The 12312-nt window shown below is 43.6% G+C and overlaps 1 protein-coding gene across 1 annotated transcript in view; it reads right to left on the minus strand.

Annotated features, from left to right (window-relative positions):
• Positions 1–4475: 4475 nt before the first annotated feature.
• EMC7 (ER membrane protein complex subunit 7) overlaps positions 4476–12312 on the minus strand; it is a gene marked incomplete at its 5' end in the record, with an annotated part of 19720 nt that continues 11883 nt past the window's right edge. Inside the window, 2 exons of the mRNA XM_006778176.2 lie at positions 4476–6540; positions 10520–10600. Of these exons, the coding sequence (XP_006778239.1) occupies positions 6388–6540; positions 10520–10600 (234 nt within the window). The remainder of the gene's footprint in view (positions 6541–10519; positions 10601–12312) is intronic.

Below are 12312 nucleotides of genomic sequence, written 5' to 3' on the forward strand. Positions count from 1 at the left end.
GATGGGGGTCCACGCCTCTGGCCAAGGCGTCAGGCCTGGGCAAGGGGCCGATCCTGCGATTGGAGGGTGATGGGGGTCAACGCCTGAGGGCTCCCAGTATGTGAGAGGGGGCAGGCTGGGCTGAGGGACACTCCCCCCATACACACACCAAGTGCACGAATTTCGTGCACTGGGCCCCTAGTCTTCAATAATGAAAAAGCCATCATCCAGACTTATCTACATTAGTGTGCTTTATGGCAATCTATTTGTCCAAAAAGTCCTAATCTTCTTATTTTATACTAGAGGCCTGGTGCCCAAAAATTTGGGCACTCAGGGGGGTGCCTCAGCCCGGCCTATGCCCTCTTGCAGTCTGGGACCCCTCAGGATATGTCCACCTGCTGGCTTAGGCCTGCTCCCCGGGGGATTGGGCCTATGCTGGCAGTCAGACATCCCTCTGGCAGCCCAGGAGCCTTTGGGGGATGTCCACTTGCCAGCGGGGAGCAGGCCTAAGCTGCAGTCGGACATCCTTAGCGCTGCTGAGGAGGTGGGAGAGGCTCCCGCCACTACCGCTGTACTGGCAGCCATCAGCCTGGCTTGTGGCTGAGCAGAGCTCCCCCTGTGGGAGCTCACTGACCACCAGGGGGCAGCTCCTGCCTTGAGCATCTGCCCCCTGGTGGTCAGTGTGTGTCATAGTGACCAGTCATTCCCAGTTGTTCTGCTGTTAGGGTCAATTTGCATATTACCCTTTTATTAAATAGGATGGTCCTCATACCACCAGAGTCCCCTCCCTCCCACAAATGCCCTTATGGTCCTGCTAAGAGCAGCCCTCCAAAGAGTTTTCTTTCCCAATCCTCCAAAGAGTTGCATTAGCAATGATTTTCTACACATATACACTTTTTAAAACACAGAGTGCTGCTAAGTACTGTTCAGCAATCCTCATGTTCACATCAGCCCTCAGACTGAAGGGTCCCAGGTTTGATTCTGGTCAAGGGCATGTACCATGGTTGCAGGTTTAATCCCTGGCTCTGGTCAGGGCATGTGCAGAAAGCAACCATCAATGTGTCTTTCTCACATCGATGTTGCGCTCTCTCTCTCTCTCTCTCTCTCTCTCTCTCTCTCTCTAATAATCAATGGGAAAATATCCTTGGGTGAGAATTAGCAAAAAACAGCAACAAGAAAAACTTTGCTAATTGTGACATCAATGAGTCACAGATTGAAGATTGAATATATATATATGCAAAGTGTCGCCTCAGGAATTCAACTGGGAGACCAGGAGCTCGATTACTCACTATGACGTGCACTGACCACCAGGGAGTGGCGTGGAACTAAGGAAGGCCCTGGCCGGCAGCAGGAGTCAGGGAAGGGAGGCCTGGCCGGCAGCTGGAAGGCTCCAATCAACCCTGATCATCAGCCAGGCCTAGGGACCCTACCCATGCATGAATTTCATGCACCAGGCCTCTAGTGAATAAATAAATAAATAAATAAAATTTATTTGTTTCCTAGGGCTACCAGAACATAGTACCACAAACTGGATGATTTAGAAAGACAGAAATGTACTATTTCACAGTTCTGGAGGCCAGAAGTCCAGCGTCAGCAGGGCCCTGCTCTCTCAGAAGGCCTGGGGAAGGTCTGTTCCAGGCCTCACTCCCAGCTCCTGGTAGCCTCGGGCATTTGCAGATAGCCATCTTCTCCCAGGGTTTCTTCATGTTATCTTCCCCTGTGCATGTCTTTCTCTGTGTCCAAATTGCCCCCTTTTATAATCACACTGGTCATACTGAATTAGGTTATCCTAATGATCTTATTTTAACTTGATTATCTCTATAAACACCCGATTTCCAAATAAGGTCACATTCTGAGGTACTGGGGGTTAGGACTCTAACATATTTTTGGGGACACAATTCAACCCATAACAATATCCAAGCAAGGAAAACACTCTATTTTATAGATCAGTGATGGCGAACCTTTTGAGCTCGGCGTGTCAGCATTTTGAAAAACCCTAACTTAACTCTGGTGCCGTATCACATGTAGATATTTTTTTGATATTTGCAACCATAGTAAAACAAAACTTATATTTTTGATATTTATTTTATATATTTAAATGCCACTTAACAAAGAAAAATCAACCAAAAAAATGAGTTCGTGTGTCACCTCTGACACGCGTGTCATAGGTTCGCCATCACTGTTATAGATGAACAAACTGCAGAGCAATGCTGGGCAGTATCAAATATGAAAGATTTCAGAGCCACTGCTAAGATATGTAGTGTCAACGCCAGCACAGAGACTGGGCAGGGCAAGGCAGTCTTGACTGGCATGGGACAGTTACCTAGCATTTTTCAAGTACATGTTGGCTTCTTCTCTCCTGGCCTGAGAAAATACAGGAAACAAATGGAATGGAACCAGATTTTTAAAGCTCCTTCTATGTTTGCAAGGAGCACCTCTGGAGGCTTTAGGCCCACACACCTGGAGCCTAGTTTGAGCTGAGCTCTCTGAGTGTGCAGCTCAGAAATAAATTCAAGAGAAAGTTTCCTTCCTAAATTCCCAGAACCACCTCTCAGGGGCCCTGAAGGTTTAAATTTCAGATTGGGACAAAATAAAGACCTTAACCTATTCACTATCCATAACCAGGATGAATGGATTATTAACTTGATCCTGACCTATGAAAGTACTTGGGTTTTTATCTCCACAATGAATAGGTTCTATTCAGAATCAGTAACACCTGTTTCATTTTTTTTTTAAATATATTTTTGATTTTTTACAGAGAGGGAGAGAGATAGTTAGAAACATCAATGAGAGAGAAACATCGATCAGCTGCCTCCTGCACACTCCCCACTGGGGATGTGCCCGCAACCCAGGTACATGCCCTTATAACCGGAATCGAACCTGGGACCTTTCAGTCCGCAGGCCAACGCTCTATCCACTGAGCCAAACCGGTTTCGGCACCTGTTTCATTTTTAATCAGTCATTTTTTCTCTGTCCTCTACTCGTCACTGGAGCCACTTCCTCCAAATGCCCCAAACCTTTGCACCCTTTCCTTCATCGTCTTCTTATATCCAAGAACCACCATCCAGGCAACCTAAAAACTTGCATTTGTTCGGCAAATGATTATTGACCTATGTGGGAACCTTAGGGATGCAAAAGGAAGTAAGACACTGTCCCTGCCTTTCAGGAATAGACACTAACAGAATGAGGGACAGAGAATCACCCCAGTGATGGCTTGAGATTCTCCTCCACCCCAAGCACAAACATTTCCCTTCTCCAGGTTTCTCTCACATGCTCTTTGGCACAAAAGAGTAAATTAGCACCAAAGTCTGAACTACAAAGGGTAGAGCCCTTACCTGATTGAAGAGAGAGGGTGAGTGAAGAGCAACAAAATGAATCTGGATTACATGCAACATTCCATTTAGAAGCTCCTAGGAGCACAGCCTGGTCTTTTTTCCCAGTTGGTTCCAACTTCCTGGGCCACATGCCCGGATGCTATGCCTTTCAGGAAGGAGTCTTGCCCCGTCTGGATATAGCCTGTCCTATACCTTATCTCAAACCCTTCTCTAGAGCGGAGGTCAGGTGGTAATGCAGAAATTAGAGGAGTTGTCAGTAGGATCCTGCAAGAACACTTTGAAAATCAAATACATAAAGTCACACACATAATTCTATACAGACAGCCTGAAGCAGTGAAGTCAGGAAAGAGTCTCAAGTTGAGCAGCTAGTTCCGAGTCAGAGGACTGAGCGCGCCACCTAGGAGTGAGAGCCCGCTGAGAGGCCTTCCCCACCAACCCCCATCAGCTCCAAAAGGATAAAAGGGAAAAGGCATCTTTATGCCACAGACCTCCGCTGGGCTACATCATTTAAAGATCTGAGGTTGAACCAGAGGTGGGTAGGGAGCAAGGCAAGAGGGAAGGTAAGGCTTGCTTTTCTTCCAATTACTATATTATCTCGAAGGTTCTGGAATTCTGAGATTCCTACCAGATTCTAGGCTATTGGCAATAATTTTCACATAAAAGTTTGTTCAAAGACCGATTAGCAGTAGGCACAGCCGGGTGACCCCAGAACTCCCCCCACAATACTTTCCCTTACGGTTTGTCCCAAGAGGAGCCAGGTGTGCTCTCAGGGATCAGGTGAATTCGGGCCTGCAATGCATCTCCAGGTAGCCCCTCACCCCCTCCTCTGGAATGCTCCAGACTGAAGGGTTCAATTTTGGTAAAGGGCACATGCCCGGGTTGCAGGCTCGATCCCTGAGAGGTGGCATGCAGGAGGCAGCCAATCAATGATTCTCTCATCACTGATGTTTCTATTTCTCTCTCCCTCTCCCTTCCTCCCTGAAATCAATAAAACTACATTTTTTTAAAAATGAGAAAGCTGGCACTGATCACTGATCATATGATTCTTAAGGGTAGGAAATAATAGGACTGGGTTAAAAGTAAGTGGAATTTTAGATCTGAGAAGGAACTTACAGATCGAATCCCAATCCTCAATTCACAGATGTGGAAACTTGAGGCCCATTTATTTACTCATTGAACAAATATTTATTGTGTGTCTACATGCTCAGTGCTGGAAATACAGTGAAGACATGGTCCAAAGAGGGAAAGTGGCTTGCCCAAAGCCACAAAGCAAGTTAGCAGGTCAATAGGGGCTCTTCGCACTAAACCCTATTTTCTAATAATATACAATCATTTCTGTACCTATAAGTACACTAAGCATTTGATGAAGGTTCTATGCAAAGATAAGATTTTCATATGCAAGTGATATAATAACATTCCGCAACATAAGGGATATATATATATACATATATATGTACATACATATATATGTATATATATAATATTCAGATGGTGTAAGAATCTATGTAAAATAACCACACATAGATTCTTCATTAACACTTGAAAATGGTAATTTCCTTGGAAGTGCTTTCTAATTTCATTGTCATAAGTCATTAGGGATTTCATATACAATTCTGACAATCTGATTTTTAAATTTTTTCAAGATAAATCTGGTCATATAATTATGACTCTTACTACTATATACTTTCTACTTTAAATTATAACTTTCACTTAACTAGTATTCTGGTATTTTATTTTCAATAAATTACCCTATTTAAAAGACCTAGTTCTCACATTAATCATTCATAAAATAACCAGTTTGGTTACTTTAGTGCTATAATACAAACAGAGATATGGTTCCTCCTTTATATAATGTAAATATCCTGAATTGGGACTTAATTCTTTAAAAGAAAACCTACGTACCTCATTTCAAAATGAACAATGGCACCTATTACAAAAGGGAAAATGAACGTTTGGAACCAATCTTTCCTGTTGTTTTTTGCTGATTTAATAACCTGAAAAAAAGCAATAGGGGAGGTCTTTAACACAGGAGAGGACAGGAGCCCTCTACTAGAAGCAATGTGATAGCCTCAGAGTTCCTCTTTAATTAAAACAACCCATAAGAAAAGGTGTGAAATTTTTGTAACTTATTTAAATAGTAAGTTTTTGAGATACCCCTGATTGGAAAATAGTAATTTATATTCCAACAACTCTTGAGAATCAGAGATGGAGAGATGTGGGAATTGAAAAGCGACCTGTGCTATACCACCAATATTACATGAAGTTCTAAGGGTGGTTTTCTATCCTCGGACTCCAGAAGGCTCTCCTACTGCTGCGTTTCCTTCCCCTGGCCATTCACTCCCTATTACTAGCTGCGCCTCTTCTCTTCGTGGTAAATCTGTTGAGGCAGGCACCTTGAATCAATCACAGCACAAAGTCAATACTCAATAATGAATACCACAGTTGGTAAGCAGAATTTAAAAATCGATAACATGTATTCTAATTCATATGTCCATACTCTGACACGAACTATAATAATAAAATCTGAAAGTACATCAGGAACGCATGGTTTTACTTCAATCATCAGGGTATGCTAAATGGCAGGACAGAACTGAGAATTTTGAAGGATCTGGCTAAAAGAACATGGTGTACGCTGTTCTAAAAATATCAACCACTTCTTTTTAAACAGGAAGGATCAACTTCAAGCCTCAGATAATGAAAGACAGAAGAAAACTTTCAGGAATAAAAGAAACATTAAGTGGAAAAAATGACAAGATAATTTTATCTCTGGGTTAAGACATTTTAATATACATAATGTATAGTACTTCATATAATTTATTAATGTCATTTACTATAGGGCACTGTAATTAATTCAGTGACATCAACATTGACCTCACACAAGGATAAAAGCTGGGTTTTCTTGTGTACCAAGTTCAAAACATGTACTGAAGAGTTATCACACACAACAGTTATAGGAGATCAACTTTAAGGATGACTCAAGTTTACAGTAGTAGCTTCACATGGTTTTCCCTCAAGACTTGAATGCCACCCAGTGTTGCCATGTTTGTGCAAATGCCAGCTCTGGACTACCCAACTACCTCCTTTTACCAGCCCCACTTTTGCCTGTTTTACTGCTGCTGCTGCTAGACTTGCCAGATGATTTTGAAGAGAAGAGTCTTGTCATGAACTCAGAAACATCAGGCAGTTCATGGTTGGAATTCAGCATATTCATCGACTGTTCCATCTCCTGCAGGAAGAGAAAGCATAATGGCATGAAAGGCAGAGGGATCCCTGGGGTCACTGAACAACTGACACTTCCATGAAGGAAGGAGAGGAGAACAAGTGAAAGGCACTGGTTCTAAGCAATGATGCACTGTCATATCCAAAAGCACTTCAGAAACCATGTTTCGTGCCTCCTCTATACCACTACTAGAGGCCCAATGCACAAAAATCCGTGCAAGAGTAGGCCTTCCTTCCCCACTGGATGCCGGCACCGGCGTCCATCAGGCACCTGGGACCCGGGCAGCTTCCCTCCAGCTGCTGGCAGGCACCCGGGACCCAGGCGACTTTGCTCCGGCAGTGGCTTCGTCTGCAATGACATCTGGTCTAATTAGCATGTTACCCTTTTATTATTATAGATGCATTTTGATCCTTAGTAAGTGTCCAATAAATGCTTCCCTAGGGTCTGACTCAGCTTATCCTTCCTATATAATAAAAGGCTAATATGCAAATAGACCAAATGGTAGAACAACCAAACAATCGAACAACCAGTCGCTATGACATGTGCAGACCACCAGGGGGCACGCACAGAACATGGTAGGCGTTGGCAGCACGTGGCAGAACACGTAACATGGTGGGCAACAGCCATGGCAGGATAGCTGAGCAGGTGAGTGGGGGCGCGAGACCAAGGTGGGGCGCCGGTCGCTGTCATCGGGGCAAGCCTCTGATGGTTACTGAAAATTCTTTGCTCCTGCACGCGGCGGTCCAACCCGGCGCTCGCACCCACTGCTGGCGCCTGGCACCGGTCCTGATCACTCGATGCCGTGAGCAGGTGCAAGTGGCAGCTGCCGGCACCGGGCGCCAGTCCCAATCCCTTGGCGCCGTCAGCGAGTGCAAGCAGCAGCTGCCAGCCCCAATTGCCCCTGAGGGCTTCTCCATCTCCCCCTGCTCCTTAGGGGCGATAGGGGCAGCAGCCACCGCTTGCACCCACTAACAGCGCCAGCCCCAATCGCTCCGCGCCCTCAGTGCAGCTGCCAGCCCCAATTGTGCCCCTGAGCTTCTCCATCTCCCCCTGCTCCTTAGGGGCGATAGGGGCAGCAGCCACCGCTTGCACCCACTAACAGCGCCAGCCCCAATCGCTCCGCGCCATCAGTGGGTGTGAGCGGAGCTGGCACCATCAGCGCATGGGAGTGGTGGCGGCAGGAGCAGGGCTGCTGGCAGACAGGGGACTAGGGCCACAGTGGGAGGAGCTGGGAGGAGGCGCAGAGGATGGGCCAAGATCTGCCCCTGTGCCCACTGCAGCCTCGCAGCCCACAGTTCCTTTCAAGGTGCACTAATTCGTGCACTGAGCCCCTAGTGTTTTTATAAAAGGCATTTCCTCTGATAATGGACATATGTAATCATATTCCTGCCACCTTATTTGTTTTCTGATTACAATGCTTTCTTATTGTTTTGACAAGTGTTTTTTAAACTCATGATTTCTTTAGATACATATAACCAGAACATCAATCTTTAATTATCTATCAAGGTATCAGCATAATTTGGAAGAGAACAGCAGTATTTCTAAGTCTTGATTCCTAAGGCCCTTAGTAATACATTTATGCCATATGACCTGGATGACCTCAACTATAACATCCAAAGCAAGCAACACAAATGCTACAAACAAGTTACTGGCAGGACAGGATAAGGGTCTGACATTTTTATTTTGAGGTTTGTCTTCCTCTTTATTAAGCCAAAACCCACAAAGTACTGTTCCACTTTTGCAATATTAATATAATGTCTGCTTCATTTGAATTTTATGTGACATTCCAAAAGTGAACTTAATACTGTATTAGTTCAGACATGAAAAAAATAGCAAATATTATATTACCTATCACTTAAAATGTAATACCTTTTGGGTATTAGCTTAGACTTTCTCCTCAAGAATTTATATACATAGGTTTTCAAGGAGAAAGTGCTTTTACAAATAAGGTCAGGAAAAGAAACATTATAAATATAAATCAAATATATTAATGTGTCCTAATAATCAAGAATTAAATGTATATGATAATAAGTCTTGAGTCCCCGCAAAAATATATCAACTCTATTTTTTAAAAATATGTTTTTATTGATTTCAAAGAGGAAGGGAGTGGGAAAGAGATGAAACATCGATGATAAGAGAGAATCACTGATTGGCTGCCTCCTGCACGCCCCACACTGGGGATCGAGCCCACAATCTGGGTATGTGCCCTTGACCGGAACTGAACCTGGGATCCTTCAGTCCGCAGGCCAATGCTCTATCCACTGAGCCAAACCAGCTAGGGCTCAACTCTATTTTTTAATGCATTCAATTCCGAAGCTCTTTTTGTTTTTATTCTGAGGTTACATTTATTAAAGCTGGGACAGTGAAACAAGGAATAGCTTAGGACAGAAGAAGCAACAGGAGAGCCCAGGCAGAGCTGCTTTGGCCCACTGAGAAGTCAGAAAAAAGGGGGCCTTGGAGACAGGTTCAGGGGATTAGCCCAGCATGAGCTGCCACTGACCATTGCTCCCCTGGTTGCAAGTCTCATGGGGACCCTTAGAGTCTCGACCAGGGGTGGGCAAACTTTTTGACTCGAGGGCCACAATGGGTTCTTAAACTGGACCGGAGGGCCGGAACAAAAGCATGGATGGAGTGTTTGTGTGAACTAATATCAATTCAAAGTAAACATCATTACATAAAAGGGTACAGTCTTTTTTTTTTAGTTTTATTCATTTCAAATGGGCCGGATCCGACCCGCGGGCCGTAGTTTGCCCACGGCTAGTCTAGAAGATGCATGCCTGAGAGAGAAGAGGGTGAAGGGAAAGGCACAGGCATGCTCCTGGGAGAGGGAGCACACCTGAAGCTCTTGAATGAACAACTTTTTATATTGCTCACATGTGCAAAGTACTTTGCAAGTAAATGAATTTTTAATCCCATGTGACTTCTAATGCTGCCTCTGTTGATGCCACAGAGAGTTAACTGGCTTAACAGATACAAGGATTGTATAGGATGTACACTTTCTGGCCAACACTGAAGCAGAGATGCCAAAATTTAGCAATACAATATTATAAAACATTATAAAGCTTTCTTTTTCCACGAAGCTTTTTCTGTCATTCCAGCTTGGAATACAATGCCTCACCTTCTACAGAACTTATCTCAGCAAACATTTTTATTTATTTAATGTTTATCTTAGCAAGAAGAATTTTTTTACAAATCCATTCTATTTCCTATACTACATTTAACTGGATTATGAACTTATTGATGACAGGGATGACATAATTCATTTGCATATTCTCCAGTACCAAGAACCTAAAATTGATTAGTAAATGTTTTTCAGCAATGAATAAGATGTCAACACATTAATACATTAATTATAATGGGAAAACTTGGAACTAAGAAGATATTTATTGATTGTTTTAAGTGGAAGAATGGACAATGATTTTTAAAAAACTGAAGATTTTATATGGAAGCCAATATAAAAGAGACAAAGCTGTGGCACTAAACTTGAAGCATCCTACGTGGCAACTCCTCTCCCCAGTCCAGTTTTGTGATACAAGGTCTGAAAGCCACTTTTCTATATTTCTCCCTTGGTCTATTCAAATTTCTTTCATGTGTCTGAACACATAAACTAAATGTGTATTCTAAAGAGTTTTGTAAAGTAAAAATAGAATATAGGAAGCTATCATTTTGTAAAATGTTTGGGTTAGGTGTACCAGGATTATAACATATTTCAACTCTATAACATGTGAGGCACAGGGTCTAATACTAAGTAGAATGTTTGAGCAATATGAAGATACGCCAGCCTTTATTAAGCATAAACAACTGAATTCATCTCGTGCAATGGTAATGACTATCTAAATGCCAGGAACGTAATACTGTATTAGGACAACCTCTAGATGAATTTGGCTTGGGAATTAGGATAAAGCTGAAAGATCCAAAACATCCAGCCACAACAGATGGACCAGGCATCAGAATATGGTTCAAAAAACCACAGCAATCATCTTACCCGTCTCATGTCAGGATCACTTGTGTTGACCACTTTGGGCAGAAGTACAAATATCAACAATGGAAGAACCATCATCATAACCTGTGAGGGGAAAAAAAAAATCAGAAAACATTACTTTCCACTTAACACAGTGGTTCTCAACCTTCCTAATGCCCCAACCCTTTAATACAGTTCCTCATGTTGTGGTAACCACCAACCATAAAATTACTTTTGTTGCTACTTCATAACTGTAACTTTGCTACTGTTATGAATCATAATGTAAATAACTGATATGCAGGATGTATTTTCATTGTTACAAATTGAACATAATTAAAGCATAGTGATTAATCACAAAAACAATATGTAATTATATGTGTTTTCTGATGGTCTTAGGCGATCCCCAAAGGGGTTGCGACCCACAGGTTGAGAACCTCTGACTTAACGGAAAAAAATCTGCACCAAATCAATGATAAAATTAAAGATTTAAATGTTGTATCTATATATATAAATATAGATATATATAAAACCCTAATATGCAAACAGACCAAACAGCGGAACAAGCGAACAACTGGTCACTATGACATGCGCTGACCACCAGGGGGCACATGCAGGACATGGCAGGCATCGGCCATGGTGGAGCAGGTGAGAAGGAGCGCCAGACCACGGCGGAGCGCCAGTTGCTGTCATTGGGGCAAGCCTCTGGTGTTTACTGAAAATTCTTTGCTCCCACGTGCTACAATCCCACCAGGTGCTCGCACCTGCTGGTGGCACCAACCCCACTTGCACCTGCTACCAGTGCCGCTGCTCACATCTGCTGCCAGCGCCCGGCACCAGCCCCGATCACTCGGCGCCATCAGAAGTGAGAGCAGCGGCTGCCGGTCCCAATCGCCCCTCAAGGCTTCTCCACCTTCCCCTGCTCCTGAGGGGCAATTGGGCAGCAGCCACCGCTCACAACCACTGATAGCGCAGGTGCCATCAGTGTATGGGAGTGGTGGCAGTGGCAGCGGGGCTGCCAGCAGACAGGGGACTGGGGGCCATGGTGGGAGGGGCCGGGTGGGGGGTGCGGAGAATGGGCCAAGACTCACCCCTGTGCCCACCGCAGCCTCACAGCCCACAGTTCGTTGCAAGGTGCATGAATTCATGCACTGGGCCCCTAGTATAGAATAAAACTAGTAGCAACCAACTCAATTCTCCTGAACCAGTTCTGTTGATAGCAAGGTACTCTTCAATGTCTGACTGTTGCAGAATATAAAAGCTTTATTTATACGTGTGTTTGGATTTTATAGACACCTTACTTTGAGTTTGTGCCGTCTACCATTTTGTAGTTTATAGCTTTAGTTAACACAAATAGTTTGCAAACAGAACTATCTGTTCACTCTCTTCAATCTGTAGTCAGGCACTGGGACTGGTGATCCTGATAGCCAGCTGGGCTGCTCTTTCCAGATGACTTTGTGGTTCTTGGAGAAAAAACTATAATGTACCTCTCATTAATGTACATCCTCTAGAGCAATATATGTCTAGGCAACTACTTTAGCAAATCAATTCAAAAGATGTCCTAGAAGCTTATAGCTTTGGATATGCTTCCATGAATTTCAGAAATCAGAATATAGCCCTGGCTGGGTAGCTCAGTTGGAGCATTGTCCCAGTACACCAAGGTTGTGAGTTCGGTCCCCAGTCAGGGCACATACTATAATCAACCAATGAAAACATCAATGAGTGGAACAACAGATCAATGTCTGTCTCTCTCTCAAATCAATAAAAAGAAAAAGAAAAAGAAAGAAAGAAACTGGAACATGTTTTTGTGATTAATCTCA

This window comes from Myotis davidii, unplaced genomic scaffold, assembly GCF_000327345.1.
Source record: "Myotis davidii unplaced genomic scaffold, ASM32734v1 scaffold46, whole genome shotgun sequence".
NCBI classification, from domain to species: Eukaryota; Metazoa; Chordata; class Mammalia; order Chiroptera; family Vespertilionidae; genus Myotis; species Myotis davidii.